This window comes from Balearica regulorum, chromosome 16, assembly GCF_011004875.1.
Source record: "Balearica regulorum gibbericeps isolate bBalReg1 chromosome 16, bBalReg1.pri, whole genome shotgun sequence".
Taxonomy (NCBI): domain Eukaryota; kingdom Metazoa; phylum Chordata; class Aves; order Gruiformes; family Gruidae; genus Balearica; species Balearica regulorum.
The window spans coordinates 11,697,470-11,716,426 of NC_046199.1; the positions used below are offsets into that span (position 1 = coordinate 11,697,470).

Sequence of the window (18,957 nt, forward strand, 5' to 3'; positions counted from 1 at the left end):
AGGTCTGTACGGGACTTTGATTCTGCTTATGTTCCAGTTCCTCCTCCATGTCCAAGGGTTCGTGCAGGCAAGTCTCATTGCTCAATTCTGTCTCAGAGATGAATTGCATTTGGATGTGTTTACATACAGGACATCTTTATTTGTCTAGAGAAACCTTTGGTAAATGCCGACAGTGGAATTTATGCTGCACTGGAAATGCAGAGCATGGAGCATAGCTGCATCACACGATCTCTTATAAACGCAGGGTGGCAGAGGACAGTTGGATCTTAATCCTGTGGGTTTATAAAAAGCACCCTCACCATGTGCTGAACTTTATAGCTCACCTCCATCCCGGATGGCATAAAACAGGCAAGAATGTTGCCCTCTAAACCAGACTATTTGAGGCCCCAAAGTTGGGTAATTTCTCGTCTCTACACGCCTGCACATATTTTACTTCTGATTTTGTGCCTGCTGTGTTTTTCCGGTTGCAGACTAGACTTTGTGAGAGAGTCGCTGCTTCTGCACTTTTGAACTGGAAGACTTATGGGAGTTTGGGTGATCTTGTAATCCCCCAAATGCATTCAAGCATCTTTCCACATTGAAAAGTAACCCATCTAATGTCAAACCCACAAGGAAGAGTGGAAGATCACCTTGCGATCCAGCTGGTGACTGAAGGACCACTGTCTTAGCTAATGTCTCTTTGTATTTTCAGCTTGCAATTGCAACGGCCATGCCTATGACTGCTACTACGACCCAGAAGTGGATCGCCACAAAGCCAGCAAAAGTCGCGAAGACAAGTTTGAAGGGGGAGGTGTTTGCATTGACTGTCAGGTAGGCCTGAAGAGCTCCCACAGAAAAGGCTGTTGCAGATTCTCCTGTTCATTTCTGCTGTCAGCCTGGAGTTACGCTTTGCTGGCAGCCCCACTAACTTCATCACACACCCTCTGTTGTCTTCATTAGATCTCTCCCTGAAAATTTAGTCTCTTTGCCATAGGTCAAAGGAGTGTGCAGCAGTAATGAAAACAGCACTTGGGTTCCTAGCTGTCCCCTGGTAGTGCCATTACCTTTCTGATGCTTTAGGGTTAGGTCTGCTGAGGCACTGTGCATTGGGAGGGAAAGGTTGGTGCTGGGCACCTTGGGAAGAGCCTGCCTAGTTTGCCGTGCTGAGGTGCTGCCATCTCTCTCTGATCACCAAAATGTCAATCTCCTCAGTCTCTGAAGTTCCCAATGAAAGTGGGAAAGTAGGTCTTCCACTCCCAAGGTAACTGTGAGCTGATGAATTCATGCAGTGGCATGAAACTTTTAGCTGTGCTTTCTTGCTGGGAGGAACCAGATTGCTCCCGTCGTCCTAGCACAAAGCAGTCAGGACGTTTTATCGTCTGAAGCAAGTGAAATGGGCTTGAGGTCAGATATGAACCTGAAACTCAGGCTGGGCTTAGGGGAGGACACGCAGTTTGCAGGAGATGCTTAGTTTTCAAATCCATGTATGTGGAATTTTGAGCAGATTTAAGTCTTCTGTGTGCTGACACTTCTGAGTTTCTTCCTCTGGACCCTGAAGCAGTTAATAAATCTGGCAGATGAACATGAATTCCTAGAGGAACTGATGCCCGGCTAACCCAGTGTCTTTCAGCATCACACCACTGGTATTAACTGCGAGAGGTGCATCCCAGGATACTACCGGTCCCCTGACCACCCGATCGACTCTCCGTACATTTGCTATCGTGAGTGTGATTTCCTCTGCAGGCTGGGGAGGGTGGTCTGAAGGATTGGGCTGAGAGATTTTTCTGGCGTAGCTCTGACGCATTGGCTGTTCTGCACCGCATCCTCGCGGCAGTGTGCCACCACCACCTCTCCAGGGAAACTGAGGTTTCCTGGAGAAGCAAGTTGGGGCTGTGCTGCTTTACTTGGGACCCTGCAGTGGGACAAGCACAGTGGGAGCAGTTCCTCTAAGGCAGATCCCGTTGAAGAGACAAAATCACACTTTTTGTTTTTGGAGAGAATTTACAGCAGATGGCGAGGTCTCTTATGGAGGCTCTGTATCACAGTGATGCTCGTGGCTGGCCAAGGGTCTCAGTCAGTGACAACCACTGCTGGCTTGTCCCTCTCTACAGGCTGTAGCTGTGAGTCTGACTTCACTGATGGCACCTGTGAGGACCTCACCGGCCGCTGTTACTGCAAGCCCAATTACACTGGGGAGCACTGTGATGCCTGTGCCGAGGGATACCTCAACTTCCCCCACTGCTACCGTAAGTGGGGGGTGCGGGGCCATGGGGTGGGCAGGTCTGGGACACCACAGACTCAGCAGGTGCAGGAAGGGCCAGCAGCTCCGGTTGGTGCTGGTCCCCAGGTGCCTTTTCCCTGTGCCACATGGTACTCCTGTCCTAGGGAGAGTTCCTGCAGGTGGGAACAAGCCTGCGTATGGCTTTGGTGGAAGCTGGACCAGAGCTGAGCTGGGCTGAACCCAGCTCTCTGGAGTCAACAGGCGCTCCCCATTTGGCTGGAGTCTCACCTCTCACTTTCTGTGAAAGACATCTTTCCAGAGCCCAGGTTAAAAAATGGTCGTAATGGATGTTTGTTTAGTGGGATGTCTGCACTTTGTTCCGTGTTCCAGGTTTTCGTTCAGCCTGTTCAGCTTTGGGACTGTCAACACATTGATATCCTGACAGGATTTCTTTGAACGTGCATGATGACCTGTGCAATGTCTCTTTCTTTCTCCTTGTAGCCGTTCCAGCTTTCACTCACAATGATACTGGAGAACAAGTGCTTCCTGCAGGACAGATAATAAGTAAGTAGTGCAATTTTTCTTGCTGCTTTGGCAATCACCGGGCTTTATTACTGTTATATCTCAGCACCCAGTGCAAGATCAGGTCTTCAGCTTACTGGGCACTTCCGTTGTAAGAGGCAGCCCTGACACAGAGTGGTCCTGAGAGAGGAGGCAGCTTGAGGGGTGGGGGAAAGGAAGCTTTATGATCCCTTTTTCATAGACAGGGAAGCTCTAGTCCAGAGCGGCCATGTGATTGTGTGCTTTTTTCTGAGGTCCAGGCCATGTGGGACATTTCTTCTGGCCTCCCTGAGATCACAGAGGGGCTGTGGCTGAGCTGGAACCTGAGTTGAGTTCTCCCAGATCTCAGCCTCTGGGTTTAGATACAAACCTGTCCCCCTGCCACACTGCATGCCCTGCCTTTCCACGTGGTGGGCGGCACAGCGGGTCCGTGCCGATGGCCCCTCGGCATGAAGCTGTGGGTAGCGCTGCTGCGGTGCCCGGGAGGTGGCACAGGTGGCAGCTCGCTCTGCATCACTTTCTCTGTTGTTTTGAAAGCTCGCCCATGCCCTCATCCTGCTCCCCTTCACCTCCCTCCTCTCTCATGCTCGCCTCTCTTGGTTCATCTCCTTCCTTGTGTTTTTTTTCATGTCTCTTCCCACCAAGTCCTCCCCTGTCTCATGCTCCCCAGTGCACTCCAGATAACCTTTTCCTTCCTTCTGATATTTTAAACTCTGTATCTTCCAGACAGGTTTTTCTTTCCTGAGCTGGAATTTCTCACTTCCCTCCTCATTTCCCCTCCTCCCCCTCCCCCTGGTTCTTGGATGCTTTTTGCCCTTCCCTCTCCCAGCCCAGGAGCCCACGCCGGTGCCGTTGGTGAAGGCAGGGCTGCCTGCCCGGGCAGCAGGAAGGTCTCAGAGGCAGCTGAGCATGGAGTGACCAGAGAGAAAGCCCAAACCCCACCCTGGTTAGCTGAAGGCTTTGCTTATTGCTGCACAGCTCTTGGGCAGTGCTGCATGAAATCAGCCCTGTCTGGGCTTGTGCAAGCGGCGTTCGTCTACCCTGTGCATTGCGCTGCTGCCCGTCCAGCACCTTGCACATCGACATGATGCTGAGGTCTCCCAGCCACCCTGCGACCCCACGAGCCAGGCGTGCTGGTCACCTGAGCAGGGTCTGGTTAAAACGTTTGCATCTGGTGGGAAGGTTGTTATGAGGCAAATGCTTGAGCTGTTGCCTCTCACGGCAACTCCTTCCCTGTCCTTATGGGACCTCTGCCCAGCAGCAGAGATGGGCCAACAGCCACGTGTGGCGTTGCTGGTTGTGTGTCCCCACTCCAGACTGCGATTGCTACGCCGGTGGGACCGAAGGCAACGCCTGTCGCAAAGACCCTCGGGTGGGGAGGTGCGTGTGCAAACACAACTTCCAGGGAACACACTGCGACCAGTGCGCCCCAGGCCACTACGGACCCAGCTGCCAGCGTGAGTGTCTTGGGGTTAGCGGCCACAAACTCGCCCTGCTCGCCTCCCTCCTGGGGAGGAGTGTGCCTCTCCCCATCCTCCGCTCCTGCTGGGGGGGGGAGGAATTCTCCAGCCCCACTTCCAAGTGACAAATTCCCATGACTTTTGATGGTATTTTCCACCCAGCCCTGACTCTCAGGCATCCTCCCAGCCTGGGGGGGGCTCTTGAGAAATTCCTTACGGATGTGAGCTACGGGCTAGGCATGCTTGCTGTCAGCTGTGTCCCCCATGGTTTCTCCAGCGAATGCATTTCTACCCCAGAGGAACAGGCACTCCGATTCCTTTCCTAGGAAGGGAAAAGACTAAGAAGCTGTTTATTTACTAGTGCCCTTGTTGCTTTCCAGCCTGTCAGTGCTCCGGCCCCGGTCAATACGATGGCACCTGTGACAGAGAGACAGGGCAGTGTCTGTGTCGAACAGGATTTGAAGGACATTCGTGTAACCAGTGCGCTCCCGGCTACTTCAACTACCCTCTGTGCCAGCGTGCGTATCTGTCCTCCCTTCCACCTGGGTGGTGGGCATGTGCAAAGCTAGAGTCTTCTGGCAGGGCTTTGAAGGAGGACTGGGAAGTGGTTTTGTGGGTGTTTTGGAGAATATATACAATGGGCAGAGATTGACAGTTTGAATGCTTAGGGCAGCACCTAAATGCCCATCTGAGATTCTCAGAAAAAGACCGATAGTGCCATGAGCTTTGCCTCGTGCTCGCAGCACAGGGCAAATGGTTTCTCTGCGTTGCAGTATGTGGCTGCAGCGCGGTCGGGACGCTGCCGGGAGGCTGTGACTCCGTCGGGAGGTGTTTCTGCAGACCCGAGTTTGCTGGGCCACGGTGCGAGCAGTGCAGTCCTGGGCACCACTCCTACCCCCACTGCTACGGTAAGGATGTTAACGTTCGATTCCTGCTGGTCTGTCACCTTCTGAAAAACATGCCTATTTTTGCAAGACTTTGGTGTTTTTCAAAATCCAAACCCATGTGGTTTGCACTATGAATTTGGCAGGCTCGTTCTGGAGGTCATGGATCATGCCAAAGCCTGGAAGATAAAGCAGTTTTTATCGGTCACAATTCCTCATCACAACCCTGCTGTGACCTGGTGTCTCAGCTTATGCCTTTTTTTGTCTTTTTAGTGCATTAACCTACTAAACTGCTGAGGAACATTGAATGGGCTGTAAAAAACCCTTAGTGGCATTTTCCTGGTATTTCCTAGCTGAAAATATTCCCTGTCTCTCCAAGGGATTAAGAAATTAATTTCATTCTAATGGAAATGGCTAATTCCTGTGGGGCTGAATGACAATTCAGACCAGCAGTGGTTGGCCACAGATCACACATTTCATCGGACGATTGAGAGTCCTGCTCTTACAGCTTGCTCCTGTGATTCCCGGGGTGCGGTGGACAACAACTGCAGCCCAGCTGGCCAGTGCCGATGCCACGCGAATTTTGCGGGACACACCTGCAACCAGTGTGCCCTGGGCTTCTACGGGTACCCCAGCTGCACACGTGAGTAACCACCGTTGGATCTCAGGGGAGGGAAGGGAGCAGCTGCTGCTACTGGCTTTGTAATGGTTTTTCTTTCCATAATCCATCTCTAAGGGTTGTATCTGAATATAGTTGGCTCTTGCAGCAGGAATCAGTTCTCCTGTGCACAGTTCACCTGGCTATCTCATCTGACAGCCATGCCGTATAATGGGTAGACATCGCGAAGAAATGCTTCCCCGAAGGCTGTGCGGTTTGTCTCCCCCAGTTCATTCACTGTCACTAACAGCAGGAGCTTGGAGTCTGCCTGCTCAGTTTGGAAATAAAACCCAGTCTGGATGTATGGCCTCTAATCCAGCGACCTGTTACAGACCTACAGAGTAGGACTTGGGGAGCAGCTGTGGTTTGGACTCTCTCTCTGAAAGCAGTATGTGCAGATGAACATAAAACATGTGCTGAATTGCGTCTGCCTGTCCTCAGGCTTGAGTATCTGCAGCCAGAGAGAGCAGGGCTCTGAGCGGGGTAAACGTTTTCCCAGCAAAGTCTCAAACTGCACGGGCAGATTCTACTCTGGTGCCATGAAATGCTCAGTTGTGGCTCAACATGACACATCCAGGTCTTCAGGGCTTACTCCACCTTGGTTCATGCCAATTCACAGGAGGAGCAACTGTGCTGAAACCAGCAGGAGTACAGTTGTACAACAGGGTGAACAATGAGGATCAGGACTTGGGATTTCATGTCAGCCTCAAATTCAAGGTGTCTGCTGGCATGGTGAGAGCTTTGCGTCCACTTCCCTGGGCACTGCATTGCTCCTGGAGCAGAGCTGCTGGTGCCAGGGCCGAGCAGTAATGCCTGTGGCAGGTGCCTGTGGCCCCAGATACTCTGAACAGCCCTCCCCAGCTCTGGGCAGAGTGTCCCCATCTCCCCCTCGTCGGCAGTCCGACTGGAAGCCAGATGTACTCTTATGTCTCCCAGCAAGAATTTACTGCTCATTAAAAAATAATCTGTGATACAATTTCCCTGAAGCAACAAAAGAGCATCATCGCCCTCTTGCACCATACTAAATGTAGACGCCTGAGCCACGGCCAGCTGGCAGAGCACTGCTTGCAAATGCTGATGCCGGCAATATGCCTTTGAAGAGGCTGGAGGCATGGATGAAATGGTCTCTCAGGAGTTCAGTAGTCACTTTTTTTTTTTTTTGTCTCATAAAGCGGTGTCCAAATTGCAGAGCTGTAGAGGAGTCACAGCAAAGAAAGAAGAGAACCTGATTTTTTTTTTTTTTTCCTAGTCTGTTGTTTTATGAACAATGTTTTGCTGTTAGCCAGTCTGGGGGTGTCAGCCTAAAACATCCCCTTTGGCAGGGACTTGAGTGCTGGCTGGGCAAGGAGCGCATGGGCAGCTCCCAGACAGTTTGCTGACCTTTCGTGTGATAGGGCAGCGGGATCTCTACGTGCGTTCGCAGGAGACAGGTCATGCAGGAAGCCGCAGAACCGTTGCCCTGCCCTGGCCCTCGGCTGCCAGCAGTGCCAAGGCTGTGTTGCTGGCCCAGCGCTGCAGGCCTGCTGCCCACGTGCAATGTCCTCAGGGCAGACCCTGATGGGTGTTTGGGTGCAAATGGGCTTTTGTAGGGTCTGATCTGTCACTGGTTGCTGACTTTGTGGGAATGAGAATCATGCATTCCCCTTTTCCTTAAAGAAAACTTCTCTCCACCTCCAGAAATACACATAAACGTATGGCAACAGGTGTGATAAACTTTGCAGCTTCTATTGTTTTTCTTAAAAGATGGAGTTTTTTTAACCAAAACCAAAGAATGAGTATGTATGTTATTTATAACCCCTATTTCTGGCTGCTTGGATGGTGGTGAAGGTCAGGCAGACAAAAGAAGTTGCTAGTGGGAAGCCTTGAATGCTGGAGTCGCTGTGCCCTGCAGCTCCAGCACTTGCTGTCCCTTCTTTTGCAGCTTGCCAGTGCTCCCGAGAGGGCTCTCTGCACAGCACCTGCGACCAGGAAACGGGGCAGTGCAGCTGCCGGCCCAAAGTGACGGGACTGCGCTGCGATACCTGCGTGCTGGGTGCCTATGGATTTCCACACTGCGAAGGTAGCCCCTTCCTCCCCTACGGGGGGGACTCTGGTGTCTTGGGACATAGTGGTGCCGTGCTGGTAAATGGGCTTGTCTTTCCCTAAGAGCTTTGCAAGGGAAGAAATAACTCCCTTAGGAACAGCCAGGGTGTGAGCTCTCTCTTTATAAATCCCTCCTTATGCCTCTCTTTTCTAGTGGGCTCCTGTAACCCAGCGGGGTTGGTGTCTGTAGATCCCTCGCTGGCCCCGGTGAGTATCAGATTGAACCCACCAACGCCTGCAGGTCATTTTTGTGTGATCCCCTTTTTTCTCACTTTGGGCCAAGTCCTTCCTTAAGCACAGCCTGAAAACAGCCGTTACCTGTGCTAGAGTAGCAGACACCACGTTCAGTCACCATGCTGCAAATTCTCAACTGCTCTTTTCTCCCCCTCCTTTTCCCCAGGGCTCCTGCGCATGTCGGGCATACGTTGAAGGCCCAGCTTGTGACAGATGCAAGCCCTTATACTGGAACCTGACTCCAGAGAACCCCTACGGCTGCCTGAGTAAGGAAATGGCATTTGCACAGCCCCCAAAATTCCCCTCCATGCTATAATGGTTCCAGACCCAAACCCAAGCCAGTGGGGACTGTCGTTGCTGGATGGAAGTGATGCCGTTACTTCCATCTTTACCCTGAAGTGACATGTCAAAGCTGGAGTGGGCTGGGTAACCCCTGCTTGGAGAGGGGAAAGGCTGGAGCCTGGAGCTTTTTGTCTTGGGATGAAACACAGGGCTTATGCAATGAGTTGTCCCCTCAACAGTAACTGTCCAAAATGAAAAGTGAGCCATTGTACGGCGCTACCCTCTACTTGACCAGTTCCCAGCTCCTCATATCCCAGCCGGTGTTGTCTGGTGTGGTGGTTACTGTCCCCCATCAGGCTTCTTCTCAGGGGCTGATTGATCTTCATCTCTCTCTCCAGGCTGCAAGTGTGATACCAAGGGCACGATCAGCGGAATCGCAGAATGCCGGCAGGTGGGTTTGCTCCTCTCTGCTTCTGGGCACCTCCGTGCTGTATTGGGAGTGTTTCAGCTCCATCTCTCCCAGCAGCTGCTGGAGAGGCCTGTCCTGATGCTGAGCTCCCAAAGGTTACACCACAATCTGGGCTTGCATGAGAACATGGGATTAAGACCTGTCATAAATTAGGCACCTAAATATTTCTGGGTCTGGCCCAGGATGCCTGGATTTTTGTTTGCCTGCATTATTGGGTAATTTAACTTATCTGGCCCACCCACGTGCAGGAAGCCGTGTAGAGCATGAAACTCGAAATGTTTCTCCAGTGTCTCAGACTAGGACCCAAATAACTGAGAAACGGCTTAGCTGTGACGAGCAACGGGAGGGAATGAGCTTCCATGCCTGCTTCTCTCTTAGGGCGACGGGCAGTGTTTCTGCAAACCGAACGTCTGTGGCCAGTTCTGCTCGGCGTGCAAAGACGGCTACTTCAATATGGAGAATGCAAATTACTTTGGCTGCCAAGGTGAGCCCCCTTCGTGATGTGTGGGGTGAATGAGGGGGCCCACAAGAGCTGACCCTGGAGCAAGAGGCTCTGCCGATACCAACTACTGTTGGCCTTGGAGAGAAGGGGCAGGAGATGTCCCACCTCTTGCTTTTGATCATACCACGGCCCAGAGCAGGGGCTGTGTCTTGCTGTTGATCTGGAGACCTGAGGTCATGCTTTTGCCACCATTGGACACAGGAATGAAAGGCCAGGAAAGGTGCCCCCTTGGGTGCCAGAAACTGGTGTGTTTTAACCACTGGCCATGTCCTTGCAGCTGTACCCCTTCCTACTGTTGGGAGCAGGTGGGCATGGACATGGATGTGTGGGGTTGGCTGCTCTCCATCATGCCGATGGGAAGAGGTAAAGGAGAAGATCCGGCCGCTCTCAGCTGGTGCATGGTCCTGGCAGGGCTGGGAAGAGGGAGCGAGGCTGCTGCTGGCGGCAGGGCTGCGGCGCCCAGCCATGAGGCTTTGCAGACCTTGTTCCTCCCGCAGTCGTCAGCTGTCTGGAAATAGCTCGGCGCTGAGGTGGAAGAGGAGCTGATCCAAGTGGGGCCAGGGCCAATATGAAAACGGATACAATGGAATAAAAATAGCAGCCCCAGCCTCCCCGCCCGCTGGGGCGCGCCTTTGATTAGTGACCAGGAGCTCGTTAGTGCGGCGGGAATGTAAACAGGCGCTTCCTGCCCACAGGCTGCCGGTGCGACGTCGGCGGGGCCCTGGGGCCGTCCTGCGAGGAGCGGAGTGGAGCCTGTCGCTGCCGGCAGAGCACACGTGGCCCCACCTGCACCCAGTAAGCTGCTCGCAGGAGATGCACCTTGGAGTGCTCTGCCTCCCGTTCATTCCCTTGGGGACGGTGTCCTCTGCCACCAAGGGGATGGGGACCTCATCGTCTGGGCTGCTGCCACATCAGCTGCGTGCCTGGCGGAGGTGTCCTCTTGCCTCTCGCTCCAGGTAGCCCAGCAGGTAACAGTGCTCCCTCTCTTCCCCAGACCTGCGCGGGACCATTATTTCCCTGACCTTCACCACTTGAAATTTGAGCTGGAGGAAGGCACCACGCCGGCTGGGAGAGCTGTGCGGTTCGGATACAACCCCCTGGAGTTTGAGGGCTTCAGCTGGCGAGGCTACGCACAGATGTCCTCCATCCAGGTACGCCTGGTGTCTCCAGCCCAGCTCCCCCTGGGGAGGATGCGGCCAGTGGAGGACTGATGTGCTTTTGGCACACATCTTTCACCCCAAGTGCTTCTCAAACCCCCAAAGTCACAACAGCCAACATAAACAGCACAGTGTATATATAGCCTGTTTGCGCAGATATTTCCTGTAGTGCTGGGGGCAGCATAGACTGATGAGGGGAAAGATCCTAAATTGGGAATCCCCTGACATCCTGATCCGCTTAGACAAAGGTGGTAGGTTGGTGATTACTTACAGGGATGTCTGTAAACACTGTCTCTGGGTTTCCTTGTGGCTCTTTCATCTGACTCTGGTCTTTCCTGCAACTCTGTGCATAACCTTCCCTCCCTTTTCCAAAAATAAATTAGCTCCTCCTTAGCTGCCATGTTCAGCTTGGACCTCTTGTTACCATTCTGCCTCTGCTCTTGCTGTTAGCCGGTTTGCTGTAACGATGGTTTACACTAACCTGGAGTTGTCTAAGCCCTGGAAGTGAGGCTATTTCATCCTGTGACCCTTTTATCTCCTCGGTGGATTCTTCTTCTGCATGGCCCCCGCAGAAGTGTTGTTGGTGTGCGTGTGTGTTTGGGGATGGGTGCAGGACAGCAATTCTCTGACAGTCTTGTCCCATGTAAGATATTCCTTATCCTGGTGCGTGTACTTTCAGTTTTGTTCATTTTTTCATGCTTAGGTAAAATAACAGAGGGGCCAAATGTGTTAGCCATTTCCCATTGAATTCGTAGGTAGGAGCTAAGCAAGGAACTCATGTAGGCTTCCTTGAGAAAACCCCAGCCTTAAAGCTGAAGGATGGAGCTCATGCTTAAGCCCATGGCTTTTGTTTTGTATCCAGTGTTGGTATTTGAGATAGAAATAGGCCTTGATAGAAGGGCTGGCATATGGCTTTCTGCTGGCAGGTCTCACGTGTAGTTTTGCTCTCTGCAAGATCCTTCCAGCTGGCTCTCCAGTGGGAAGATGGTGTGTAACTGGAGCATTGAAGAACACTGAGCCATCCTTAGGAGTCTCCCTGGGCAGACCCCAGCTTTGCCCTGTAGGCAGGAGGGTATTTAAGCAGATGCTTAGATTTTTTGAAATGGGTCAGACTTAAGCATCTCCTTAACTGGGGTCTTGCCAAACAGCATCCAGGCAGGCAGAGGGCTGACGCACCCATCAGTGTCACGTGCCCTTGAGCACTGTTAGTGCTCAGCAATGCAGGTTCGTGAGGATGAGACACCAGCTTGATTTGCAGCCTCTGTAGGCATCTGGGCAGACTCCCGTAAACACAAGGGCAGGTGCTTCAGCATTTGGTACCTGCTGGCTGGCTATGGCACACTAAGCCCAAGAGCAACATGCCAATAACAAAAGCAAGAACTTCATAAAACCTTTCCTCTGGCATGGCGTGTGCCCCAGGATAGCCGAACCACCCTGCTGTGCCACAGCATCTTCCAGATGTGGGCAGAGCCTTTCCACCCCCTTCCCGCAGGCAGGTTGTTCCCTTGGTGGCCGGCCCCAGAAGGGATGGCGTCGCGAGGTGCCCTCGCCGTGACTGTGCAGCAGGGCCGGTGTGCTTGTCTCCTCCTTGCGCTGTGGCATGTTGCTTTGGGAGCAGTGAGCCGAGCGGCTGCGCTTGGGCTGGTAGCTGTCGGCGGTGGAGGTAATTGAAGGTGTGCTCTGCTTCTCTCCCCTTTCTCTCTCCCACCAGCCCAAGGTAGTGGTGACTCTCAATGTGACCTCCCCCGACCTCTTCCGCCTCGTCTTCCGCTACGTCAGCCGGGGGCCCGCCAGTGTGGAAGGGAGGGTCTCGGTCGTTGAGGAAGGAAAGTTTAATGTTTGTGGCAACTGTAAGTGCATTTTTCACTTCTGGACTAACTCGGAGCATCCCCTGCTGCGACACTGCTCCTCTGCCCCTTCTCCTGCCCCAGGTGTGCCCGTCCCAGGTGTGCCCGTCCCAAGTGTGTCCATCTCAGGTGGCCGGCCAGAGCCGTGCCATGGGATGGTGAGGGAGGGGGAAGAGAGGCAGGCAGGCAGGTAGGCAGGCAGGCGGGTAAGGCTCTTCCGCAGAGCGGGTGAGCGGCCAGGAGCTGGCCCCCCAGTGACGTGTGCCCCATGTGCTTTTTTGCTTTTTGCAGAATAAAATCAGAGTCACTGTAGACGTGAAGGAGGCAGAGCTCTATCTGTTCCATGTCATCCTGAGGTATATTAATTCAGGAGGGGCCACTGTGTATGGCAAAATTACAGCTTATCAGCCACGAAGGAGAGGTAAGGATCCCAGACTGCTCTGCTCCCCTGCACCATCGCCACCTCCTCCCCATCCCAGGCAACCTTCTGCATCATCCTTTCCAGAAGACACTTTCATGTGGCTTTACCCATTAGTCCTGCCCTTCAATTGAAGGGCTGATTTGAGTTTGCAGCCCCCTTTATTTAACAAAGAGCAGCAAGCTGGCCCACGGTCCTGGGGCTGCACACTGAGGACTGTTATCAGCCAGGCTGGTGTGAGATAAGGCTATTGTATGATTCCATACAACCTTTCCAGCATGGGACAAGATCACCCTAGTGCCCCAGGCAGAACTGAGATGAGTTTCCACAAAACCAGAATGGGCCAAGTGCTGGGAACTGGATCCAAACTTTGGCAGCTGGATGCTGTTTTGTTTCGCAGGTGCCCTCATGTGGCAGTCCTGCCCTTGCCTTGGGCTTTCCTAACCAGGCTGCTGGCCTCACACATGGTGTGGGGTTTGGAAGTGGTGTGGAATTGCGTGTGTTATACAGGCATTGCACTCTGTTGCAATGTCTTCTCGTCAAGCCATGAGCTGCTGGAGAAGAAGAAGAGCCACCAAAAGATGGCTGAACAAGACTAGGGACCTGGACAGCATATATTCTGGGAATCAATATGAGCAAGACTGCATGGGGACAGACCTGAGGCCATGCAAGTGCCCTAGTGGGTGGCTGGCTGATTGATTTTACCCCTTCTGATGCTACAGCCACATCATCCTGCTGAAGCTCTTCCTCCAGACCATATGTGCACAGCACAAGGCTGTTGACACCAGCTACCTGATTTACCAGTGTGTGAAGTTCTTTCCGCTGTCTTGGATTGACATAGGAGGTGTTTTGCCTTGGATGTGATATGCAAGGTTTGAATGCCAAGATACAATTTTTCTACTTTTTTTGAGTGGAAAAATAGCTGGTTATTTTCATTACTATGCAGCACAAAGACAAGAGAAGCATGAGCCATGCTCACGCTTTAGGATCCCACCAAAGGTCAGGAAGTATTTAATCTGTCCTGTCCAGCAGTAGAGCTCATTTGCCTTATAATGTGTTTCCCTCCTTGCTCAGAAGCAACATTTGATTTTTCTAGTGCCGAAGGCAAGCTGCCAGCAATAGAATCTGGGAGGGCAGCTTCCTTGATAGGCCAGAGCGGCTCCAGAAATGTTGAGCCATCTTCTGCCCAGGTGGAATGGGCTTCACCTGGTAAAGAACAAGCAGCCTGGAAAGAAGATAAGTTGGAGATGTGGCTTGCACAAAGGGAAGCCTTTTCCGAGTACATGGTTTGCAGACTGATTTCTCCCAGCCCAGCTCCAGAAGCCGTCTCAGTTTGAGTTGTGTATCGTCTCAGAGATGTGAAACTTCAGCTTGTCAAGAAATCTACCCCGTGCCTGTTCAGGGAAATCTCTTCATTCCTTGCATCCTCACCTCTGCTTCCCATCTGAGAAAGCAAGGGCTCAGCCTCAGCCGATGCCAGGCATGTCACGGAGCTAGCACACATGGGAAGGGGCTGAGCCATCCCAGCAGCAGCACAAATGCTTGCTTTAGCTGCTGGCCCTTTGCATTATGCCTCGATGTCCATGTACCACACAAGGATAGTCAGCGTGCCACGTTCCCCACTTCCTTCTTCATCTCATCTGCTCGCCATGCAGCCATACTTGGTGAATACCTCTCTCGCATGCTCTTCAAAACGCTCCTGAGACTGCCAGACAGGCAGACAGTCTGCTTCTAGGTGCTGTATCGTTATCGCATCCAAAGTTGATGAATTCAAGGTTATGGGACTGTGTCAGCTGAGCCAAGAGGCTGTTCAACTGCAGCAGGATCAGGCCTTAGACCCGTTCAACTAAAGTTAATTAAAAAATTAAAATTAACGTCTAAATCTCAGGTGCAGAGTCCGTGGCTGGCAAGAAAGACAGGAGCACAGTTTGGGGGTCTGAGAGTTTGCCAGAAGACAGGTATCTCACCTGTGGAGCTGGGGTCAGAATATCCCTAAGGAAGAACATATCTGGGCAATTCTTTTTGTCTGTCTCAGAATAAATTATTCACAGACGAGTTCCTTCTCTAGCTGGCAAAATACTCTTTGGCATGCAATATTCCATGCTTTGTAGTCCAGGGACGCAGAGCACACTCTGAGAGCTGTGGATTAGCATTAAGGATTGCAGTGATTTATATTTTTTTCTCCCATTAAGCTCCAAAGCACATCAGAGCAGATTCAGAGTGGATGTCTCTGTTACGGGACAGTGTGGGATTGTGGTGCATCTGCTATGGCAGCACTGAGAGAGCAGGAGCCTGGGACTCCCTGCTTCACTACAGAGCTGCTTCGCTCAGCGTAGCCTCCTGTTTGCAGCCCCAGGTTTTCCATCCTGGTCCCTTCACAGCCTCTCATCCCTCCCGCTCCAGGTACAGAGCAGACCAAGCAGATTGTCTTTGCTCCCAGCACGGAGCCAGCCTTTGTCACCGTCCCCCAGAACAGCTTTGGGGAGCCCTTCGTACTCAATCCCAACACCTGGTCTCTGGTTGTTGAAGCAGAGGGTGTGCTGCTGGTAAGGACCAGCCCCCATGCTCCATCCACCACAGGGAGCTTCAGCAGCTCCCTGGGGACAAGTGTCCCAAACATAACCAACTCTCCCATCTCTCCTCCTAGGACTATCTGGTTTTGCTACCCAGCTCGTACTATGAAGCTCCAATACTGCAGCTGAAGGTCACAGAGCCATGTACCTACCAGCCAGCCCCAGAACAAGCCACGCAGAAGTAAGGATCTCCATGTCTTTGTGCTGTGTGGGACCTACTCAGCTCCTCTTGGCCTGGTTAATAAATATATACAGTCCACACCCTGTGAGGGTCTGGATGCAATAGAACTGTTTACTGGAGCACTTTGCCATGGTTGATAAAGCCCACTGAACCTGCACTGTCCCAGAAAGCCAACGCATAGATCTCTTCATCCATGGCACAGGCAGTCTTTGTGTTCTCACGGACCCTGGAGGGCCAACTCACCCAGTAAGACCACAGCCCTCTGCCAGGCTGGGTTCCCAGTGCTGGGTTGTGTGTCAATCAACAGCCCTGGAAAGTGGCTACAATAAATTAGGTCTTGTTAGACTATTTAAAATGAATGGGTAGAGTCTGGTAGTGCTTAGAGCATCTCAGTGCTCCACTATACCAATGGTCCCCAGGATAAAGCACGTTGCAAGGGGAGAAGCTTTTTGTTGTTAGTGCCGTCATGGGTCCTACAATGCACAATCTGATGCACCACACTAACCAGAGGTGTTCCTTTGGGCAGTGGAGCCTTTATGTTGCACCAAAACATTTTGCAAATCTTGCTGGGATCAGGCTGCATGGGTGCTATTGACTCTTAAAATCATGATGTAAGAACCATGCTTTGCAATTTTTTTCTTTGTTTTTAGCTGCCTCTTGTATAAGTACCTGTCTGTGGAAGGATTCCCTGCTGCTTCAGGGGTGGACGCGGTGTGCAGGCTGGACAACCGATTGCCCAGAGTGTGTCCCACAGAGCAGCTCACCCCCTCCCATCCCTGGATGGCAATGTGCAGCGGCAGCGATGTGAGTGACACTTCTGTTTCATCCCTTGCACGGGCACTCTGGCACTCATCCCTCTTCTCCCACTGTCTGGTCTTTACCTGGGCGCAGGTTACCAGAAGGGCTTTTCACCCATGTACACCCCACTGTTGCCCCTCAGTCTTGCAGCTGCGTGCTTGTACGCCCTGTTGTTCAAGGCACCCAAAAGCAGTGTCTCACGTGCAAAGGGCTTGCAAAGTCACGTGTGGTAAGAGTTGGCCCCTCACGTGCAGAGGAGGCTGGTTTGTAGCACAGGCATCCTGCACATGCTCACTATGGGGAGTGGGACAGGACACCCTTGCTCAGTTGTGTCTCTGTCCTTCAGGTGGAAGTCCAGCTCTCCTTGCCTGTTGCCCAGCCCGGGAAATATGTGCTGCTGGTGGAGTACGCCAACACCAATGCTTTGCAGACAGTGGGCATAGCTGTGAGCTCGCCACACTTAGCCATGCAGCAGGGCACGTTCATCTTCTACCCGTGTGTCTACAGGTATGGTTTATTGAAGCTGTTGATGCAGGTCAAACCCTGTCCTTTACTGTAACAGCAACTTTCGCGGAGGAAACAAATGTCTGGGGTGTCCTTGGAAAACTTCACTCTTATGACTTGCCAGAAAATGCATCAAAAGATTTACAGAGACTTTGTACAAATACCTTCAGGACATATAGCCGGCAGGACAAGAAATGGGTCATGACCCTACTCAAGGCTGGCTTCAAGATCTGTGTTTCTCTTACAGTTTCCTTTGTCGAGGGATTGCTGTAGATTCCCAGAGCCGCATAGCAACTTTTGAACTTACCTCAGAGGCCACCATTCGGTTCACCTCCGATCTGGCTGACTTCTTCCTGGTAAGGCTTCCTGCAAGGGCAGCTCTGTTGGCAGGTTGCGAGGGGGAAAGGCAGGAGTGGTACCTAGCCTGTAGAAGAGTTTTCGAGTCCTGTTTGGAATGGGTACTAGATCTTAGTCTATGTCATGAGCAGTCCAAGGTGGAGAACGTGGTCAGTGGTGTGTTTTGAAGTAGATGATAGGACTGGGATTTGGGAGAAGATGGGGAGTAGAAGCTGCTCGTTGCAGAGGGAGCTCTGCAGCAGTGTGGCAGTGCCTGTTCCTATTTTACCTTGAAGGCATTCACAGTTGCTTAGCCAAGATAGAAGAATCCCATAAATATCTGGAGCTCCTAAATGCCTTAGGGCTTATGCCAAGGAAGAAGGGGCAGTAAACTGAGGTCTGACCTGCCCTGCATTAGCTGAAGTGTCTGATAAGGAGGTGCTTAGTGTGGTCAGTCTGATCACTGGTGGGCACAGAAACTGCTGTAGGCTGCCAGTGGCAGAGGCTATCGTGTAACCGGGCATCTCTCTCTTTCACGTGCGGCAGCACAAAGTGTACCTCATACCTGCTGCACAGTTCACCATGGAGTTCATCGAACCGAAGGTGCATTGCATCAGCGTTCATGGCACGTTCTCATCCAACAGGTAAGAGTCTCGGGTCCCTCAGGGTTTTAGCATGAATGTGGCTGTTTCCAAAAGCAGTTGCTTCCCCTGCTTCCCTCAGGTCTGGAGCCTTTTCAGCTCTTGACCCAAGAGAATTAATCCGTGGCTGAGGCGAAGCGCCATGCCCATGCCCACCGAGCAGGCAGCAATGGAGTAAGGACTGAAGTCAGGCTGCTGGTCCTTTACCTGAACACCACGCTGCTTCCTGTGGTAGACACTCAAGCGTCATCCTGAATAGGCTTTCCTGTGCTTGCTCACATACAGCAAGAAACACTCACTGTATATCTGAATTCTTGACACTGCTCAGAATCAGTATTCGCACAGGAACTGGTCTGTGCAAGGTTCTTGTTCTTCCTACTGAGCCCATGTCCCAGAGCCCCAGGGATCCTGGTAGAAAGCTCTCCCTCACCGGCATGCTTCGTAACCTGCTAGGTGTTACAGGACGTGCATCTGCCACCAGGACCCCATAGCCTCTCTCTATCCTTGTCGGAGATCTTTACGTCCCATTTTCTCCTTGTTTTGCAGCAGCTCCTGTGTTCCTTCAAGGTTCCTGAAGCTTTCTCAGTCAATCATTTTGGAAGGAGGCCAGGCTCTGCCCATCGCCCCTGACGTCCCCCTGGCTCAGGCTGTTCATGTAGCTCTAGCTGGGGTCCCGGTGGAGCCTGCACCTCGGCCTCCCACAGCGGTGGACCCTGCCGCAGAGCTCATTCTCCTGCAAACACCGCAGGTAGTGACATGGGTGTGGGTTGGGCTGGCGTGCTGGTGCTGTGACACTGGATGTCTGGGGCAGGGAGAAGTATTCCTTCTCTATTGAGTAGCTTTAGCAATTAGAAATTTAGCAATTAATATTTTCAGAATTAATTTGGACTTTAAACTTGTCCCTGAACCTGTAATTCCCATGGACTCTCCTGTCCTAGCTCTATCCAACTCTGCTTGGTTCTTTGGGCTCCCAGGAAAAGCTTTGCAAGTGGCACTGTTAGAGGGGGGAGTGTGGAGACATGAGAGGTTGATTCACCAAAAGTCTCAAGATCTGACAGTCTGTAACCTGACAGTTGTGCCGTGAGAGCACAAATTCATGCAATAATAACAAATATCCCAGCTGTGAGTACAGATGTCAGATGTGGTTTTTTTTGTCTCTCTCTTTTCCTG

At 52.1% G+C, this 18,957-nt stretch overlaps 1 protein-coding gene across 3 annotated transcripts in view; it reads left to right on the top strand.

Moving 5' to 3' along the window:
- Positions 1 to 18,957, top strand: part of LAMA5 (laminin subunit alpha 5) — a 92,513-nt gene that overhangs the window by 50,596 nt on the left and 22,960 nt on the right. Inside the window, exons 8-30 of one of the 3 annotated variants that reach the window (XM_075768419.1) lie at positions 692 to 810; positions 1,610 to 1,700; positions 2,091 to 2,225; positions 2,702 to 2,764; positions 4,078 to 4,218; positions 4,602 to 4,739; positions 4,995 to 5,129; positions 5,614 to 5,748; positions 7,685 to 7,822; positions 8,000 to 8,052; positions 8,246 to 8,345; positions 8,760 to 8,812; positions 9,209 to 9,314; positions 10,028 to 10,127; positions 10,327 to 10,483; positions 12,628 to 12,757; positions 15,158 to 15,300; positions 15,402 to 15,508; positions 16,159 to 16,312; positions 16,653 to 16,813; positions 17,058 to 17,166; positions 17,693 to 17,790; positions 18,334 to 18,535. In XM_075768419.1, the coding sequence (XP_075624534.1) occupies positions 692 to 810; positions 1,610 to 1,700; positions 2,091 to 2,225; positions 2,702 to 2,764; positions 4,078 to 4,218; positions 4,602 to 4,739; positions 4,995 to 5,129; positions 5,614 to 5,748; positions 7,685 to 7,822; positions 8,000 to 8,052; positions 8,246 to 8,345; positions 8,760 to 8,812; positions 9,209 to 9,314; positions 10,028 to 10,127; positions 10,327 to 10,483; positions 12,628 to 12,757; positions 15,158 to 15,300; positions 15,402 to 15,508; positions 16,159 to 16,312; positions 16,653 to 16,813; positions 17,058 to 17,166; positions 17,693 to 17,790; positions 18,334 to 18,535 (2,768 nt within the window). Of the gene's footprint in view, positions 1 to 691; positions 811 to 1,609; positions 1,701 to 2,090; positions 2,226 to 2,701; positions 2,765 to 4,077; positions 4,219 to 4,601; positions 4,740 to 4,994; positions 5,130 to 5,613; positions 5,749 to 7,684; positions 7,823 to 7,999; positions 8,053 to 8,245; positions 8,346 to 8,759; positions 8,813 to 9,208; positions 9,315 to 10,027; positions 10,128 to 10,326; positions 10,484 to 12,200; positions 12,340 to 12,627; positions 12,758 to 15,157; positions 15,301 to 15,401; positions 15,509 to 16,158; positions 16,313 to 16,652; positions 16,814 to 17,057; positions 17,167 to 17,692; positions 17,791 to 18,333; positions 18,536 to 18,957 lie in introns of all 3 variants that reach the window. The other 2 variants (XM_075768417.1, XM_075768418.1) reach the window with 2 other exon arrangements.